The sequence below is a fragment of the Atractosteus spatula genome, chromosome 13 (assembly GCF_055471065.1).
Source record: "Atractosteus spatula isolate fAtrSpa1 chromosome 13, fAtrSpa1.hap1, whole genome shotgun sequence".
In the NCBI taxonomy this organism is placed as follows: Eukaryota; Metazoa; Chordata; class Actinopteri; order Semionotiformes; family Lepisosteidae; genus Atractosteus; species Atractosteus spatula.
In genome coordinates this window covers 43,466,440-43,487,056 of record NC_142718.1, presented here as the reverse complement: position 1 = coordinate 43,487,056, position 20,617 = coordinate 43,466,440, and the positions used below count along the sequence as shown (strand labels likewise).

Here is a 20,617-nt window from a genome sequence, read left to right as displayed (position 1 = left end):
ATGACAAATGAGATACAGTACAACTGTATGACAAGGTCACAGATTTAATTCCCGTCAATGAAAAATAAGTTAACAATGACCTATTTTGACAGAAAGCACATTTCCGCTTAAAGCAAAGCTATTCCTGTGATGCATGAAAGTGTCGTTATTCACAGCGGGGAATCAGAAGGTTCTAAAGATGACCAGGAAAACTTCAGAGCATCTAGTGACTAAGAGTCACTTTTATATCTGTGCACAGAAAAAACACGGACAGTAATGTCTTCAATGAATGCCTGAAAATCTAGCAAAATACAACAGTGTCTTATTGGTTGAATTAACCCACTTTAAAGATTTGTTTACAGGAATTGTCCTCTTATAAATCAATCGGTCTTGCCAGCCACTCTGAACCAACTACAGCGCTGTCCTTCTCCCTCATTAGCCCTCTGTTGGTACTACACCTTCACAGAACAAGCAGAACACCAAGGCCTAGTAATTTACTGAAACCACAGCCAGCACAACTCCAGGGCAGGTGCCGCCACTGTCCGCAAGGATCCCGCAACTCGGCCGTGTTGGGAGCCCAGCACCGGGCCGGGGGGGTGCAGTTTCTGCGGGACAGAGGGTGCCAGCCCGCGGGGTGCAGCGGGCTCAGGGCAGGGCTCAGGCAGGGCGCAGGCAGCCGGCGCTGCAAGCAGGAAGTTTCTGCAAGAGTAGGGCGCATCGCGCATGCGTGAGCTGCTGAGGAGCAGAGCAGGGCTGCCGCCGCCGCTATGGGCACTGAGCTGTTTTGAGAGCAAAATACACCAATAATTCCCTTTTTGGAAAGGATTAAAAGTTGTATTTAAAAGTGTTACATTAACACAAAAGCGAGGGGAGCTGCAAAGAGCAAATGTGTGGGGTCTGTCCCTGGTGGAGGAGTGAAGGAAAGGTTCGTACACAATTTTATTTTTTCTTTTTTTTTTCCTTCCCACGGTGTTGTTTGGGGTTTTTCCTACACAAAGGGGAGCGTTGTTGCTGGTTCAGGCCCCTCTGCCGGACTGAGGGGCTTCCAGGTGCGGTTGCGCTGGGTGAATAAAGTCGGTATGAAGCCCTGCGAGGCTGCAGTGGGCAGTGGGCCTTTGTTGGGGGCTGGTGCCGGTGTCGGGCCGGGGAGGGTGATTTAGGCCAGGCAGAGGGGTCCCCCCGCTCCCCGCACCCCGCTCCCCCACTCCCCGCACCGGAGCCCAGCCGTGGGCTGACCGGGGTCCCGGCGCGGTGCTCTCTCCGCCGTGTGGGCAGTCGTGGATGTGGAGGACGTGCGGAGGAAGTAGGCTGCTGCTGTTCACTGGCGTGTTGTCCGGTGTGACGGTGCTGGGGAGAGGTTACCCTGCAGGGACCGCGATCCCGGCGGAGCCGGAACTCGATACATTTGTGTCGGAGCGCAGCCGGACTGTAACTTTGAAACTTCCCAGCGAGTTTCGCTTGAGATGCGGCTCTTTGTGCGGCGCCGAGGAGGAGGAGGAATATAGTTTCACTTAGGGCACAGCGTAGACTCCCTTTTCGGTGGTGGGTGGTGCACAGATGTCCCCTGGGAATCTGTTTAGGATTAAAAAAAGTTTTTTAGCTCTCGGGTCGAGCCTGGGGACTTCTCTCTCGGGTGTATATCGGGTCTTAACCTCGGGCGATGACAAATGGCAGAATTGCTGTTTCGAAATGCCTTTTCATTTTAAGTAAATACTGGAGTTAAGCATCTGATCATCAGGAGGCAGCGATTCATACACGCAAACATTTCTAATACTTTAGTGTCGGTTAGATTAAATCCGTCCCGACGCCCTGGTTGCAGTTTTCTCACACGTAGTTTATCTGGAATAGTTTGTCTACGTCGCTCATCGCAGGTTGTTCAACATAAACTTGCCTAAACAGAAGGTTTTAAAGTCACAATACTTTGTACTGGCCTTTAATGGACCAGAACTGTAGAAACAGGATTGCAGGAAACGGGGATAAGAGGAAAGTAACACTATTATGGAGACTTACATTTCTGTCTTTTTAACAGCAAACAATTAATTATCCTGGACTGTCAGTGAGTCAGTGGCTGGATATGTGACTGAGGCAGGGTAGGTGAACTGCCTACAACAGAAGCTGCTTTACTGTCTGAACAGATTGATACTCGCTGTTCTGGAAAGGGTTTGTTCACTTAAATGCCCCTCTTTTTCTTTATGAAATAGGTGTTTATATGTAAATGTCCTGATAGTCCAATAACGTTTAACTGCTGCCTTTTAATTTGTATATTTGCTTCTTTTCCTGAATACAGTTCTGTTGCACTGTTGAAGCAAACTCTTTACAAGTCATGTTCACAAGCAGCTGCAATGACAATTTAATCTCAAGAAGGAATCGCCTTGTGCCACTGGTGTAGTCCGATTAGACTCTTTCAAGAGTCAACACAGAGTAAGAGAAGTAATCTAAAGTCATCAGGATTTGTTAAGAGTGTTAACTGTTAGCTGAAATATGGCCGTTTAGAAAAACAACTGCTATATATCAGTAATGAACAGGTTATAGTTGTATTTATCACTAAATGATGTGTAGATGATGTATACCAGAGGGTGTGAGTGGATATTCTCCATGATACTCTGTGCCTTTTCAAATTATCCAAGTTTAAAATTTTGAACTGTTTCCAGAGGTCTGAGTTGGAAGATAATTAGCTTCAGAAGCTGCATTAGACTGAAAGTTGGAAATTGGAAGAAGTAGAGGTTGATTTTGCACTGAAAAGTAAACATTTCTGCTGTAGAGCCTTCTTCTGATGTCACAGGTATAATGATTTAAGGATCCCAAGATGGGATTTAGTGTTAGGTTGCCAGGAAGCTAGAAGACTCAACAGCATTGAGGAGCAACTAGAGTGGCGTTTCCCTGCTGTGCTGTATTTGCTGGGGAAACCGGGCTGCTGTACAGCTCATTGCTGAGGAGAAGGGAGGGTAACCAAGAGACCTCAGAGGCAGAATCCTGCTGGGTTAAGAGCTAAATTTATTGGAGAAACTGCTTAAGACCTGGAGAAAATAACTTGCCACACATCTTATCGAAATCATAGTGATGTAAGTCCCTGGAACAGCTCGTGTTGCTCTCCCTCGTAAGAAAAATAACACTGTTGATGATCATTGTTTCTGTAGGTCATTTAGTCAAAAAGCATCTGACAAGTGACCTTTTGTTGTTACTCCCGAAGTGCTGGAGTTGTCCATGACTGCATTAGAAAGCTTTTCAATTTGGTCCTTATACTAATTTTTCTTATGTCTTCGTACATTTTTCGAGAGGAACGAATGCTCAGTAGTTCTTGCACAGATTTTGTATTTTTTTCTATTGCTGTTTTTTTGTCATTTTACTATTGCCAGTTATTTTTTTATACCCACCTGGAATAGCCAGTTATTTTTCACATCTAAGATTCCTCTTACCTTCTTATCTGTCAGTCACTTGTCTTGTTGACATGTCACGCTCACCACAGCCCCTTACTGGAAATTCAGTACTGGTTTAGGGGTGTCGCTCACTGACATCATGTGCCTGAAAGGGCCTGGAAGTTGATGGGATTGCTGTGTTGATAAGATTTGAAAGAGTCCTGTTTAACTAAACCCAACCTCCTCCTAATCGCCCATTGTGTTCTGCCACTTGGGAAGTTCTGGGTTTGATTGGCTAGTGACCTGACCCACAGTCGAACCTACAATCACTGAGTTTGAGCTGCTCTCAGGTGAACATCCTTACAGGTGGAGCTGCTTGGGATGCCTCCTTTTCAATTACTACATGTCATAGTCCACGGGCCTGTTTTTCCAAGACAGGCTACTTATTTTTATATTTTTACAAGTTTATGCTGAGCAGTTATATTCAGGGCCATCTCTGTACACTAGCGTGCTGTTGACAAAAGTGGTACAGGTCTGTGCTTATCCCTCATCTAGCGCTGGCTGTATAACCAGCTGGCTGGGGTTTAGATCATCATTAGTCGTGAAGAATATTTTAAAGGATATCTTTACTGGACAGGACTTTTTTTATTGAGATAATCTTGCTCCATATTTTAATAATATTTATCCAGTGTAACTTACATTGTTACTGAACTTGTTGAATAGGTGAAACAATACAAGTTATGGAAATTAGAACAATGTAGTTGGAACAGGTGGTGCTTTCAGAAGGGGTTTGCGAAAGTGGAGACTCCATCTTTCTAAATTTTTGGCTCCAACACAGGGATGTGAGCAGCACAAGAGGCAGGACAGCGAACAGGAGGAACAGCTGAGCCAGAGCAGAAGAGAACCGGGAAGCGTTAGGGGGGTGTAAGGGCAGAGAGGAGTGAGCTGAGTGATGACGGGACTGGAAGGCGAAAACCAGGATCTTAAGTCGGCCACCTGTAAAGAGGGCAAACAAAAGGGTTGTGTAGGAGGAGTGAGGCCTGAGAAAGGTCACAAATCAAGAGAAGGTTCTTTAACCCCTCAGCTGTGTTTCTCCTTGTAGCCCTTTCTGTTCAAGACTGAACAAGATCTTGTTCTTTTAGTCTGTCGTTGTAGGACAGACCTAATGGCCTGGGAACCAGGACCAGAGCAGTGGTTGTATAGGTGCACAAGATTTTATTTTGTAAACAAATGTATACTCTTTATTTCCCCAACATAATAAAATATAATATAAACATTAAAATAGATAAGATCAATTTATTGGCAATATACAATTTCTTGCATTAGGAATTTGTCTTTTCACATACCCCAACTTGCTCTCCATGAGACACACAGGCACACAGACAGGTAGAGAGAAGCTTGGGGTCAGAGCATAGGATCAGCCATGTATACGGCACCCCTGGAGCAGGGGGGTTAAGGGCCTTGCTCAGGGGCTCAACAGAGTAGGATTCCTCTGCCGGCCATGGGATTTGAACCTTCCGGCCACAGGCGCAGATCCTTAGCCACATAGCCACCGTTCCGCCCAAATAGCACCCATTCTCCACCCACACAAACCCCTCAGTGGTACGTCCCTCCGAGTTTCTGCCTAAGGATCTTCTGCCCCCACTAACAACTACTTAGTGACAGTCGGGCCAGTCAGCAAGATCTGTTTGTGCTGTTGTGCACACTATACTAAGTGTGATGTCGTACTAATTCATTGTGAAATTTTAAGATTCTTTACTTTACATTGTGCTTCTGCCTACATATGCTTACATTTTGTTCATTTGTTTTATTCTCTACCCACAGAAAATATTCAGAAAGAAAAGGCTTAGTGAGCATAGTATTTTGAAGTTCAAGTCAACAATATTTGATGATGATATTTATGCATTTAATTTGGGATTCTGAATATATTAGACGCAATATTATATATTTCATACTGTTTTTTAAATGTTATTAATTTATTTTCTCAATATTGTTAACATTTCTTAATAATGGCTCTTCTAAGGTTGTTGAAAGAATTATAGCAGGTGGTGGATATGTTCCAATTAATTTCTGATGCAAGCTGTCAGTGCTTGTCTGCAGCTCTGTTTCTGTATTCAGCATACTGTTTTAGAAATTATACAGCTCTGGATCTCTTGTTAAAAAGCCGCTGTAGCCTAAACCTTGTTTTGACAGTGGGAAAGTAGTGAGGCATTTAATGATTATAAGCCCTATACCTTTATCTCTTTTCTCAGAAGCAGATCAGTGGGTGCAACACTTTCTTTGAGTAACAGCATGTTCTTAGAATCTTTTTTGGAATTCACGCCACACTCAGACTGGACAGGAAAGGCTGCAGTGGGTTTGAGAAGGCATTGTGTGAACTCTTCGTGATCCTACTGAATGATTTACCCCTGAATCTGGGAGCTGTGGTTTCAGAGAATGACATTCTTTTTAGTTCAGTTCCTTTTCACTGTTATGTCATGTCAGAAGTACAGGTGTCCCTTTTTATAATACCTCCTCACATTGTCAGAGGTCCTCTGAAAAAAGTTTTTTAGCAGGTTACAGCTGCTCATCGTACTGTGCTTTCTTGTCAGTTTAAAACCACCCCAAGACTTGTTAGTTTATTAGTTTAATACTTCTTCTCAGATGGACATCTTCTGTGCCATTAAATGAATTATTTTCTCTCTCTTTTTTTTTAGGATGGGTTGTACAGTGATGGTCACCAAGGATGCGGTGATTACTTAGTCAAATAGCCTCTGCCTTCATATTCTCACTGCTGTCCCATAACAGCCGTTCACCCACGTTCTGTCCTGTGTTCATGGTGTGCTCACCACTTCAGTAATAGCATGACATTTCTGCCTTCACCAAAAGACTTGGTAAGTACAGACAGTTCAGTAAACTCCACCTGCTTTGTTAAATCGCAGTAAAACCCAGAATGGGCAGAGGTGTTTTTTTGTTCTTTTGATTGATCAGAAAGTTCTCCTGGTTATCACTATTACTTTTCGAATCTTTAGCTTCCATATTATTGACCTAAACACCTCAGAATGTGAGCTGTTGTATGGTCTGATTAATTGCTGAAGAACTAACAAAGTGTCGTTATTCCATATATATTTTTAAGGTTATTATTAGGTTAAGATGTAGGCTTTCTTAAATTGTATATTTAAAGATATTTCAATTAGTATCTAATTTATCTTAATGGCACATTCTTTACTTTTAACCTAAAATATTAAGAAATTGTTACAAAAGACTCCGCTACATTCATATAGTTAGGTAGTTGTCACATTCTCTGGTGCAGAATATCTTCTCACCCCAGTTTTTTCTCTCTGTACCATGGTACCTGTGCAAATATCCAAATTAGCATCTCATACTTGTATGACTAAAATGTGGTCTAGGATCTTGTTGACATTTGGCAGCGTTATGTTCGGTGTGGGAGAGTATTTAACTTACGGGGTGCTTGTATTTGAGGAATAAATCGGAAATGACGATAGATAAATTCCTCCAATAGAGTATATGTTTGGAGGGACGCAGGAAATTCTTAACTGCTGCTTCTGTTGATTAATGCAGTGCTTTGTTTAATGCCATATTTTAAATGTGCTAACACTTGTTATTAGGTAATATTAGCCCTGTTAATTATACTGCTTCTTGTGTGAGTTATTCTCCAGCCCGCAGCAGTGTGTTAGGCTTCAGTTTTATGTTAGACAAAATTGAAAGGCCAACTACCAAAATAAGTCCCAAAGGCATATTAACAATAGTTTCTATTAGTGCAAGAAAGACACTCAGCATTGCATACGTGTTATTTTCAATGAACATGACACGTTAAAATACTGTATGGTTAAGCTGATGTCTGATATTCAGCACCCTGCCAAATTGTCAGCACTTGGAAATGAACGTTATGTTTTTGTGTTACACTTAATTTGTTGGTTTGAAACATATGATGACCTCGTAGAACAGGCCTCTTTTCTCTTTTAAGAGAAATTGTAAATATGTTTTGTAAAATTGCAAAAATTCAAAGCCTTATTGATCTGGGGAAAAAAACAATTGAGACTGTTAGTTTTTATAATAGCGTTTGAAAAATCTCTGTCAAATCATGTTTTTGAACTTCAGTTTTGAATACTTCGATAGGGACAAAGCTGTCCATGCTCTGTATGTGGTCTAGATAACGTATTTGTGCAAGGTGCTTTCGGCCGATGTACTAGTTGCAAATTCATATACAAGTCTTAACATGCATCCAAAGAACAACACAAGTAAGTAATTTTTGTTATAGCTCTTAAAGCACAGGTAGGCACACTTAATGTATGGATGTCAGTAGTAAGCCCAACTGGCAATTTAATTTAATTTATTTGTGCAATATATGTGATGATGTAAAATCACAATGGAAATGTAACATCGTAGCATTATCCAGGTTTGAAACTACAGTTGCATTAGGACTGCATCCCATTGTTGTTTATGGTCACACCCGCAACTCTGTGTAGCTGTCGAACATGTGGAGACCTGCACTGGGCCTGTTGAGACACTTAACCGGAACCAGCGACAGTAAATGAGGAATTTGTTTATGCTAGCAGGAACTAGGGGGAACGAAGCAAGAAATTGAGCAAACTGTTTTCATTCATCATTTGAAACCAGCTGTAAGGAGGAGGCTTGGAGAGACTGCTTCAAATCTAACCGATATTGAAACTGACAAATGTCCATGTACAACATTTTTTAAAAGAAAATTTAGAGCTATGCTTGCATGTGCCCAAAAATGTCAGTTTTCAATTACCTTTACCTTGGTAAGTTAATTAAGTTAAATTAAAAGTAATGTAATCTAAAAACCAAGCAAAAATTCTCTTTTCTCCATTCATGAGTGGGATGAGTGCTGACTTGTACATACTGTGCATTTGACTTGGCCTTTTAAAAAAAAGTGTCATGAGAAGCAAATACTTAAAATGGTGGTAGGAAACTACTTACATCTGTGTGCATAGCAACTGGTATTACATTTGTTTGCTGGTATTGAAACTACTGTGATATGTAAAAGCACTCAGCGTAAAACAATTTATGGTAGGGCCCTTCTGCTCTTTATTAAACTGCCATGAATTTTAACAATGAAATTATCTGGAATCGGGTATGTTGTATATTATTGAGTGCAGCTTATTAAGAATTAATGCAACACCATTTATGGAGGCAAGATCATTTTCTTTCTCACTTCCACGCTTGCTTTCCTTATTTTCAAGGTTACTTGCTGAAACTCGGAGCCACCCCGGCGCACCCTGCCAGCTGGTCAAAGTGGCGATGTCAGGGGTCCCCACCCCCCCTCCCCCTGGAGAGATGTCCAGTGGACCTGTGGCAGAAAGCTGGTGTTACACACAGGTAGAGTAATTGAGGTTCTCCCGTGGCTCTCTGCACTGCAGCAAGCTGCAAAGGCCTTGCCTGGTGTGATTTCACTCCTCGAGAAAAACAGCTCAGCAGGAGTAAGGCCTTTGGCTTTTAAAGCTCTCATCATGGTTGCTGTATAGACTTCCTTTTGTTAGTTTCTTGCAGTGTTTTCAAATCTTTCCACCGTTTTGTTGTGGTTCAACATTATCCTGTTGTGAGCAAGTGGACTACACTCTGCTTATTAAAAAAAAACATTATATGAAGCATTGTCCAATGAAATACCAGAGCATCACATTTGAAATGTGTCAAAATGTTTTTGTAGCTTTGCATTCTTCATGAAAAAACATGAAGACCGCAGAAACCTCAAGAAACTTGCTTCAACTTCCTTTGTTGTTTCTGCCCAACGAGAATTTGGAATATGCTGCCAGAAGCCATTTGTATACTCTTTTCTCTGATTTGTTATTATCTTAAATTTAAAGACGTCTGCTGTTTTCTAGGTTAAAGTAGTGAAGTTTTCCTACATGTGGACCATAAACAACTTTAGTTTTTGTCGAGAGGAGATGGGGGAAGTTCTGAAGAGTTCCACTTTTTCCTCTGGACCTAATGATAAAATGAAATGGTAAGACTCCATTATTACAACCTCTAAGTGAGCCAAAAAGTTTTATTTGTAGTACATCCACACAAAAAAATCCTGTTAGTGTAGTGTAGCGAAGCGACACAGTGGCACGGTGGTTTGCATTGCTGCCTCACAATTCTGGGGCCCTGAGTTCGGTTCCTGGCTTTGGCTGCTATCTATGTGGAGTTGTCTGCTCTCCCTGTGTTCATATAGGTTTCCTCCGGGTGCTCCTGTTTCCTCTCACAGTCCAAAGATGTACTGGTAGGTTAATTGGCTTCTGGGAAAATTGGCCCTGTTGTGAGTGTTTGCCCCGTGATGGACTGGCATCCTGTCCAAGCTGTCCCCTGCCTTGGTGCTCACTGGCTCCCCTGTGACCTTGCATTAGAAGCAGTGGTTAGAAGGCAGATGGATAGTGTAGCAAAACCTGTGGAAAAGCAAGTGTCTCCTCATTAGCTTGCTGCTTCCTGTTTTTCTTTTGGCAGATGTCAGTATTTCGTGGTCTTTCCTGCTGGTGCCGTACGTAGCACTACAACATTAAGAGTGGGGTTAATGTTTGGTGCTGTTTTTATTATTATTTCTTTAATACAGTTCTTCAGTTTTCATTTGATCATTGTCGTCAGTTTTACTCATGGTCTGCAGCAGAGTTTCAGCCAGGTTCATATCCCTTGGCCATTTTCTGTTCCATTGATTTTTTTCTCCCCAAATTGTTTTCCTTCATTGATCACTCGTCTCTCGACTAAAGTTCAGTTTGTTTGAACATTTCATAAATACTTTTTGTTTTATAGGTGCCTGAGAGTAAACCCAAAGGGACTGGATGATGAAAGCAAAGACTATTTGTCATTGTATTTACTGCTAGTTAGTTGTCCCAAAAGTGAAGTAAGAGCAAAGTTCAAGTTCTCTTTGTTGAATGCGAAGAGAGAAGAAACTAAAGCTATGGGTAAGCGCTAAAAATGTTACCATTAATTTTGTCACCACAGAAGGCACTGATGCTGCCTGTTAGCATTTTGTTAACAACGGGAATGTCAAATTATATAGCATCTTATCATGCCAAGGGATCTCAAGGCACTTAGCAACAAAAAATGAGCTAAACATAATTTGCCAGCCAACTCATAATGTCATGTACAAAAGCATTTTACAACCACAAATATCGGACTGTTGCCCATTGTGAGTTGATGTTTCATAACTGTTTGTCACCTAGTAATTAAAATTCTGTTTTGCTACTGAGAAGCCTGCTTAACTGTTTCAGTACAAATGGCTTTAGGAAGATATAAGTGAAATTTGTTTTTTTTCCCTCCCTCTTTTGATTCTTTCTCCATTTAGAAAGCCAAAGAGCGTATCGATTTGTCCAAGGGAAGGACTGGGGTTTCAAAAAATTTATTAGGAGAGATTTTCTGCTTGATGAAGCAAATGGACTTTTACCAGATGACAAGCTTACATTGTTCTGTGAGGTAATTTTTTAGTTTATGAAACAAGTTTAACAGAAACATTAAATGTTCACGGCCACTAGAAAAGATTTTTGTTAGCAGAGACTCGACATTATTGGGCTACGGAATTAATTTCTGTTTGCTGTGAGCATCCGCTGTGTTCAGTTGTTGATCTTATATCAGTCTCTTTATGCTTAAGAAAATTGTGCATCGGTATCATTAATGACTTTTCTGTTGGGAATAATATCAGGTGACTTTTATCACACTGTGGGTTAGATGTCTGGAAATGCTCATCTTTTGCATAGTGATGGTTTTATTTGGCAGTTTCTCATAACATGAACGGTGAATTCATGTTTTTGTCTTGATGAATGTGTCCTATGTGGCTTAATCTAAATTTATAATTAATCTAATTCAGTGACACAGTTTAAAAGAAGTGTACCATTACTGATGGCCCCATTTGCAGAATTGTTAGTATTTGTGCTTTAAAAGCTTTTCTGTTTGTTCCTGGTCAGAAAAGAGGCTGAACCACAGTCTAGATTGTGCCAGTAACGAAATGGTTTAATAGTGCTGTGGCTGACTTTACAGTGATTTATTTTTATCGATACTGTCAACCTAATGTAAGGGGAAATAGAAGAATGTAAATCCTATTAACTTTGCCACTTCCATCTAATTGCCGTAGTAGAAGGCAGTGCAGCAGGGCTATGAATTTTAAATAAAACCAGGGAAGAGGGCTCTGACCGCAGTGCCATATGTATTGCACACGTGCTGCTGGGTTCTTTCTGCCAGAGCAGACTGATTAGTGACTGGGGAAAATGATGGATGTTTAACTGTTCCTAATGTTGCTTTGATCAAAGTATTTACTGGAAAATGTGTGAAATTCTCTTGGCAAGATTACAATGTAATTATATGTCATTATTTGGAGTCGCAAAAATAATTGAAATGTGTCCCCAGGGAGCATGTGGTGTGAAAGTAGTGCATCATATTTTCACTTAGGGAAGACAAGTTAAATAAGCTGTCCAATGAATTTGCTATGAATACAATTATTGAAATAAAAAAAAAGATTGTAACAAGTATTTGCCAGGTTTATAAGGGAAATTGGCAATTTCTTAAAGCAGATTAGTTGTAAATTGAAGATGGAATATCTTTCTACATTAATTAAAGACATCTCTGGGAAGACACTAATGAATGTGGACTGTGCTTGGCGATGCTTTATGATTGAGCTAGCAGGTTAGCCTTGCATTTGTGGTTTATCTTTCTCTTACAAAGCTCTTCTTTGACAACGGGAAAATTGTATTGCCTCTGGCAGGAATACGACTGCAGAAAATCACTTCAAATTAAACCTTTCAGAATAAAATACTTTCTATATGTGATAGAGAGCTAAAGGTTCTGAATGTGTGATGAGCAGTGGGCCAAACGGGCCTGGCACAAGCTGGTTACCAAATTCAGTGTTCGCAGGATGAGACGGCGACAAGAGTGAATATTTAATTCTTCTCCCAGCTGTAGTGTTTTGCCCCATGTCAATCTGTCAGTTTCATGTTAGACCTTAAAGTTGAAACTTGATTTTTTTGCTTTTTGTTAAGTACTTTAAAATATTTTAAAATTAAAACCAGTCCTATTTTCTGTCTGTCTCTGTGGTTTCACATATTGCCTGGCATTGTGAAAATATAGAAGTATTTGAAGGTATATTATGTATCCATTTTATGGTGTGTTTGCTCTGTCAGGTTAGTGCTCTGCTAGGGAACTTTTTTGGATAGAGGTTATGAGTGCTGTAATAATTTCTGCAGTACCAAGTCACAGTCACAGTTTATAAGCAGATGCGTATTTTCTTCCTCACAGATATTCATTTGATTTCCAAAGTTGCTTCAAAACATTCATATGTTTTTATTAAAGTAAGATGAATATTTTAATTTTAACATTTCAGGTAAGCGTGGTCCAAGATTCAGTGAATATTTCCGGTCAGTCCAATATGAACATGTTGAAGGTTCCTGAATGCCGCTTGTCAGATGACTTAGGAAATCTTTGGGAGTGCTCGCGATTCACAGACTGCAGCCTCCACGTAGGAGGACAGGAGTTCAAAGCTCACAAATCCATATTAGCAGGTGAGGTCTCACAGAGGGTTTAATCCAGTTTTTCTTCACACCCGGCATCTTGCCTGACAGAAGAAGCAGGGGCATCTGGCTTTCACCATCTATCTCTGTGTGAGCAGTACTATGTAATTAAGTGATCTTCACTGCAAAAACTGCTGCTTAACTCTGTCTCTCAGAGGAGTGTATCAAACATATCTTCTGAAATGAGGGCCACTTGCAAATTTTGCACGGTTTCTAAGTAGCCAAATATATCATAATATAAAAATATAATAATGGGTTTTGTCTGAAAATCAGTTACAAAAATGCACAATGACAGCCGTGTTGAACAGGTGAAAATACTTTATAAAATCCAAAGTGTATAATTATAATTTTATAATTTTGCAACAGTTTTTTCTCTAAGTTGTCCCTGCTTATGTGTACCTTATGAAGGACTGAGAGCCTATCCAAGGTGCAGCCCGGGTTCGGTTTTGGGTTGTCACAACAGTTATGAGGAAACCTTACACATACCTCTAAAATAAAATTGTTGTGTATCCATTTCAGATTTTGTTTTCCTGTTTTACAGCACGATCACCTGTTTTTAATGCCATGTTTGAACATGAAATGGAGGAAAGTAAAAAGGCAAGTTTTTTGCTTCCTAATTTGGTACTGATCAAGTCTTAATCTTCCTCTCCACGTAGGTTAGAAATAAAGATGTGAAAAGAGGAACAAAGTTGTCCAGGTCTTAATAAAAAACCTCTGTTGCACTAGGGGCATGTCTCTATAGTGTTCTAGCAGAAGATATTCATATAAGATCCATGAATCGGATACTTTGTATTTGATGAAAGTTGCGAGAAGCTTGCAGTATTTCTATTAGGTTTTTCTTCAGACAATGGTGATACCAGCATACTGTCAGCATTAAGGTTGAGTAAAATATTCACTTTTCTTAGTTTTACTTTCTTTAACTCTTGTTACACCAGTGTACTTAATCTTCTGACCACAGATGTGATGAACCTGTCTTTAAAAAAACTGAATTATATCTAATATTCTATTAGAAGATTGCATAGTTACTGACTTAGTGTTATAACATGTACTGAACAGATAAGCCTGGATAGGACCTTTTGTTATACTAGTTAGTGAAATGCTGCCCATGAATCTCAATAATACTGATTGTTCTCCCTACTGATTATATTTACACCCGTTTATACTGAGAAAAATGTGATATACTTTGCTGTTGTTACTTAGTATGTCGGAACTTTATAATAAATTATTTTAAAATGTGAACGCTGACAAATTAAATGACTCTGTGATAACGCAAAATTGCACACTTCTGTCTCTGCAGAATCGAGTAGATATAAATGATGTTGACCCTGATGTGTTTAAGGAGATGATGAGGTTCATTTACACAGGAAAAGCACCAAATCTTGAGAAGATGGCTGACAACTTGTTAGCAGCAGCAGATAAAGTAAGTAAAAAAAGTGATGGTGCTGTGTGCTGTTAGTAGCCTGAAATCTGGCTGCTGAGACACTTTAATATAATGTCTGCACTATCCTGTGTGGTTCCATTAATTGCATTTATCAGAACACTCAGTTATTTTTTTACTTGCACTGTTTCACGATATTAAGCACAGGGAAATGGATTAGACTCCCATGAATTAAATTTGCCCATTTCAGTATTTTGTATTTTGTTAAAAAACAATAAGCAAGCAAAAAAAAGCAGCACATCATTATTTTATTTCTACACCAGTGTCTTTGCAATTGTATTCAGAAAACCCTTGAATCTTGGTAGTCTTAGGTTCCCCTCCTCTGTATCTTCCTCTGTTTCTTTCCTCATACTAATAATAGCATACCATTGTTAAAGAACTGCTTTAAACACGTTTTGTTCCTAGCTCTTTTGCAACCTTATTCCCTTGACTTTAGGACTTCTTAGGGTATTGCTGTTCATTTAATGCCTCCTGTTTGTTTTCTCAGTATGCTTTGGAGCGCCTAAAGGTCATGTGCGAAGAAGCTTTGTGTAGCAGCCTCTCTGTAGAAAATGTTGCAGATATACTTATTCTGGCAGATTTGCACAGCGCCGAGCAGTTGAAAGCACAAGCAATAGACTTCATCAACAGGCAAGTGTCGCTTATGTTTTCTTTGGGCAAATACTTTATTTTCTAGTCTCTGGTTTACAACTGTTCTGCTTTTATTGTTTCTCGCCACAGATGCAGTGTCCTAAGACAACTGGGCTGCAAAGATGGAAAGACTTGGAACAGCAAGTATGTTATTAGCAGACATGTGTAACGCGTGATTTGTACTGGACTCCTATCAGCCGAGATGAGATGCATTGAAATCTGTCTAATTGGTGCATGTTTTTCATGTTAGAAGTAGCACTGCACCTATTAAAGGTGAACCTGACTAGTTGAATAAAACCCAAATATTATCACCTGCTTTTTAGTTCCCAAGTGTTTTTTAATCTTTTAATGCTTTTTCACACATTTCTGTGATCACCAGGGATGAGTAGAAAAACAACATGTTTCTATACTTGTCAAGGTCACATTGTTAAATTAAGTCTTTTGAAAAGTAAATGAAATTATTCAACAATTTAGCTTTTGGGCATTTTAGAACTCTTAGTCATATTTAAGACATGTTAGTTTTATAATTTTCTTGTTCTCATTTTTTTCCCTATGTTTACAAATTTATGACCCCCCCCCAAGTGTCTTGTCGTTTTTTTAATCTTCTCTACTCAGTTGTGGTTTGAGCTGTTCATCCCTCTTTATTTCTGAAGTTTCAATTGCAGTCTGACTGGAATTTTCTTTGTGTTTGCAGTCATGCAACAGACATCATGGAAACTGCAGGCTGGAAATCGATGATCCACTCCCACCCTCACTTAGTCGCAGAGGCCTTCCGAGCCCTGGCGTCTGCACAGTGTCCTCCTTTTGGCATTCCACGCAAGCGGCTAAAACAGTCATAACTGCTTGACAGAACTTTTAAAGAGTCTGGTGGTATTTCTGACTTCACAAAAGCAGACAGAAAAGAGTGGGACACTTTTCTGATCAAATGCAGTAGTCTTTGTACTTGGAGAACAGTCTACACTTCAATTCTTCAAACTGATGGATAATTTCAGTTTTGGTCTTCAGCTTTACTTGCAATGTTTTCTGTCATTTAAAATGGCCTTAAAATATCTGCCATTGCTCCAGGAGTTTATGTATCTCTGTATTTAACTGTGTGCCTGCCTTGTCACAAAGACTCGGCCTTTCCAGATTGCACTAGTTCCCATAATGCAGTGGTTGTTCTCTGGGACGTGTCATTAATATGTTGGATTAATGGGAATGCTGTACAAATTTAATGTTTAGCCCCTTTGTGACAACATAAAAAGTGTGAAACCGTATTTAAATGCAAAGTCTTTATTTGGTCTTTAAAAAGGGTGGCCCATAATAAAGACTATTGTGAGTTGTACTTTTCAATATCTTAAAGGAAGTTCGAACATTAAAAAGAACATTGGAAAAATGTTTGCTAACCCTGATATGCATTGTATAAATTTCTGATTGACAAAATATTGGTGATTAGCAAAAGATTTAGGATAGGTTTGTATAAAGCAATGCCTAAACCCTTGGTTTAAACGTGAAGTATATTTGTTGTCCAACATTATTTTTGTTAACAGCTAAAAGCATACAGTTACTTTTATGATTTCTACCTTGTTATTAAGAAAATATTCCTTCATTACTTTATGACCTGATTTAACCTGCATTCTACCAAGTGAGTGAAGTTCTAGCAGTTGCATATTTAATCGTAAAAGCTTGGGAACTTCTAGAAAAAAAATCAAAATATTAATATATGGGCCTGTATTGTGAAAACTGCAGTGAAATAATTGTATATTGAAATCTATGGTTCTTGGTCTCATATTGTAAAAGGCATGTCCCCAGCTGTGTGTATAAAAGATTTATTTGGTTGAACTGGATTTATTCACGTGCAGCGTTCCTTCTGGCCACATTTCTACCAGAGCAACTGAAGACTTATAGGATGCAGAGCATCTTTATTTTGGTGGCATTTTTAGTTGTGTGAAAAAAAAAGTTCAACACTACAATTGCTTTGTTTAGTCTCAAGTACTTTACAAATTTAAGATGACATCTGAAATGCTGTCAAGTAATTCAATTTCTGCAAAATTGGTTACATTAGATTGATGAGAGATTAGATATCCCAGAAGAATGTTTCCCCCACAACAGTGCTAAAGACAGTGCTGTGTCATCTTAAAATTGCCTCAATTGAAAAACTTCATACAAGGATGCTGCTCAAAATAAGATAGCTATTTAGCTATGTTTAAGTACAAGAGATATTACTTTATCCCCTGTATTTAAAAGCACAGTCTGGAATTACTATCTGAAATAGAAGATTCAGGTGAACCCTGTTAGGTCAGTCTTTGGTGTTTTTTGTATTTGTACTTATTTTTTCTCTACACAATGAAGTAATCTTTTGTTGGCCTGTGCCAAAACAGGAGGACCTGCAACAAAAGAGCTGCTGCTGTGTCTTGGCCTGTCGTCACAGTTATTAAAGTAAATGTGGAGTGTCAAGCATCAACTGAAATGCTGTTCTTCAGAATTTAATTTTGTGTGGCGTTTCATATTACAGTCTAAAAAAGGGCATTTTTTACGCATCTTTCTGATTATGATACGAACATGATCTTCTTTAAAACTGTGTTCTGGGCATTATAAAAAGCCATTGTTTTCTTAGAGAGTCTGTGTGTGTGGGGCTCATACCAGACTCATTTCTCTTCTATTTGTGTTTTTGTCCATTTGATTTTCCAAATTGTTGATGACAACAACACTCGGTGATGCTCTGGTGCTTTCAGTCCACCATGAATCCACCAAAACGCAACTGAATTATGCCGTCTGCAGTTTCAAGAATGCAGGGAAGCTTTGCTTTCCACTGTTTAATGTGGAATTTCAGGTCGCAACACACAGTGTGTAGGAAAACAATTTCCACTTAATGTGTGGAAAATCAAATTACTTCCTTTAAATAAGGGTGAATATAAATGGGAAGTGATCTCAAAGTTGTATGAAATATTCATATTCATTACATTACTTTTGAACATTAAATTACTCCATAAGGTCATTTAAACCCACCAATAGATATTGTTGAAATGAAATAACGCACACAGTAAATATACCAAAAATTGTCTGAGACACTGTGCTATGGTGATGTTGTACAAAATGTAGAGATGGTTGTTTTTTGAAACAGTGGTACTGTACTGCTTTTCTAAGCTGTTCTCATCAGTTGATTTGCTTATGTTGACGAGTTTATTTATTATGTATCAATGATATTTTGTAAGTCATGTTAGCTGTTTAAACAGTTCTTAATCAAATGCAAGGATGTGTATTAGCCTTTATTTAAATACCTTTTGTGGCCTCGTATTTGGAATTGATGTAAATCATTAGTTTAGAAGTTGCTGGTAACATTTTCAGATTACTAACCAGAACTAACACGACTAATAGAATTCAAATTACCCTTTGCCTTTAAGTTGAAAATGTTACATTTGATTCTTCTGAAGCCATCTCCCTACAAAAAATTAGTTAAAAAGTATTAGTTATATCAAAGAACATATACATTATGTAAAGTTTTTTTAAATTTTGAAATTAAAATGTTTATTTTAAAATGACGTTTTAAAGTAAGTTTGATGTTCCTATATTGTATCTAGAATTATCCAATTTATACTGATCATCTTGAGGCTTGATTGAAATTGAATTTTACTTTCTTATAGAACAATAATGTCTTTTTAAGAGATCATTTTATATGATCAGACTGATATTTGCAGCTCTATTGCTAAATTCAAGGATATGAAGAATCCTGTCCCTGTTGAGCTTTTCACATCAGGAGGCAAGGATACTGGTAAGCATGAATTGTAATCATGTGTATGTATTTGAATATAGTGTCTTTGTATATTAAGTGTATTTTTATAGACTTATTTCTCATTTTATAATGAATTGTTGTATGTGTCTTATTCTGAGATTTTAATCAGTGAAGCTACAGTTTGCCTTATACCAACAAATGCGTAGCCTTAAGTGGATTTTTTAATTGAGGAATCTACAGGTTCTGTATGCATTATAAAAGAAAAACATTAAGTTAAGATTCAAAAATTGTTTTCCAAATTCTGTTAATTTAGGAATATCCTTCAAATTGGAAGTTCACCATTGCATAGATATATAACTTTTGTTGCTGTTTTTTTATATTGAGCATCAAAGGATATTCATCTTATAACACCAGATTCGGTTATCAGTTAAAATTGTATATTGTTTTGTAGCAGGGTCACTAACTTGAACTAATTTCAAAGAACAGACAAAACGTATTGCAAAATGCTGATTAACATTTGTCATCAAAAGTATTGACCACCAGAGGGTCTTCTTTGAAAGTCGCAGGCTATTAGTGTGTACTGGCTATATAACTCTGATGCATGCTTCGCAGGTGCAGCCCCATTCTCCTCATAGAGCCTGGACACACATGTGCCTGTTCAGTGGTCTTTGAGCCCTAAATGTCACACATTGTTCCAGCTTATCCCACAGTTGTTCACTGGGTCTCAAATCTGTTGAGCAAGACATCCATGTCATAATTTTCACATCCTCATCTAGTAAGAAAGCCCTTGCAATAACGCAAGCAGTGCAAGGACGTGCATTGTCCTGCTGGAAGGTTGTCGTATCTTGCTGAGCCTACAAGCAGGGATGCAAGTGACACTTTTTCAGTGCAGTTACAAGCATTCATGTTGCCATCAGTCATTACCAGTGGAGCTCTCTTGCAACTAGACACTCTTGCCCTCTTGCTCTTATACAAGGACCTTTCTATCGATTGGTCTGATGTACACCACAATAAGATCTGCACGTCTTTACCACACTTGCTACCTTCCATCGGGGAGATCAACACAAAACGTCATCGTTCAAGAGGAGTCAGCTCCACACCTGGCAAGCCTGCGTGAGCTGTTGGCAATGGTACAAAGCAGTTGTTCTTTTCGTGAGTGGGGCAAAGTGTATCAGTTCTTTTTTTTCTCTTGATATTTGTTTTAAATAACCTCATCACCTGTGCCCAGTTGGCTCAATAAGGAGGTTTGGTGCTTTGTTCAACAGTCACTTAAGTATATCAATGTCAGCCATGAATGATCAGTCAAACTGATGCCAAAATCAAGAACTCAAATCCATATTATTTTCTAAAAACATTAAAGCATTAACAATATAGAAAAAACATCCATTTTTGATACTCAGTATTATTACGAGGTATAATTTTAAAAGCCGTCCTAATGACAACAGCAGTGGTTGAGTAAGGGTACACCACTAAAGAGCATAACTGAATTTTTAACTAGAAATATTTGAGTGCATTGCCAGGATACGATTGCTTTACCAGTGAACAGCGGGATACACTAAACATTAAAAAGTTATGTGGCATTGTATTGCTAATCTCAATATTGTAACACTATCTTGTTTATTGCAGTTACTGTTACGTTTGGTTTCCATTGTTGTGGGGTGTATTCTAAACTGCATGGATTCAACTTTTAAAATTTTTAATAGTTCTATTTTTACCTGATAAACATTTTACCTTTCATGTATATCATTCAGCCATAGCCCCTGGAAATAATGCTTATAATAGACTTCATTGCAGTCAGTTCATCATTGCTTTTCATTTGCCTGTAATGATAGACTTACAGTATGGTCTCGTCTCTTAAATGTGGCTTTGGTTCAACATATCACCTGCTGTATCCTTTCCTGAAGTCTACTGCTCAGACAGCTAGGTGTTTTCAACTTTCAAACGTGCTGCGGAATTGTACTCTTTTATTGTTAATAAACACATAGTACAATATTGATATAATCTT

The 20,617-nt window shown here is 38.8% G+C and overlaps 1 protein-coding gene across 1 annotated transcript; it reads left to right on the top strand.

The window, feature by feature from the left end:
• The first annotated feature begins 441 nt into the window (after window positions 1–441).
• spopla (speckle type BTB/POZ protein like a) lies at window positions 442–18,127 on the top strand. The gene is made up of 12 exons (XM_088930330.1): window positions 442–904; window positions 6,032–6,208; window positions 8,543–8,678; window positions 9,182–9,303; window positions 10,086–10,237; window positions 10,621–10,748; window positions 12,646–12,823; window positions 13,374–13,429; window positions 14,130–14,252; window positions 14,758–14,900; window positions 14,991–15,044; window positions 15,595–18,127. The coding sequence occupies exons 3-12, from the start codon at window positions 8,601–8,603 to the stop codon at window positions 15,737–15,739; spliced, it is 1,179 nt and encodes a 392-aa protein (XP_088786456.1). The 5' UTR covers window positions 442–904; window positions 6,032–6,208; window positions 8,543–8,600; the 3' UTR covers window positions 15,740–18,127.
• The last annotated feature ends 2,490 nt before the right edge of the window (window positions 18,128–20,617 follow it).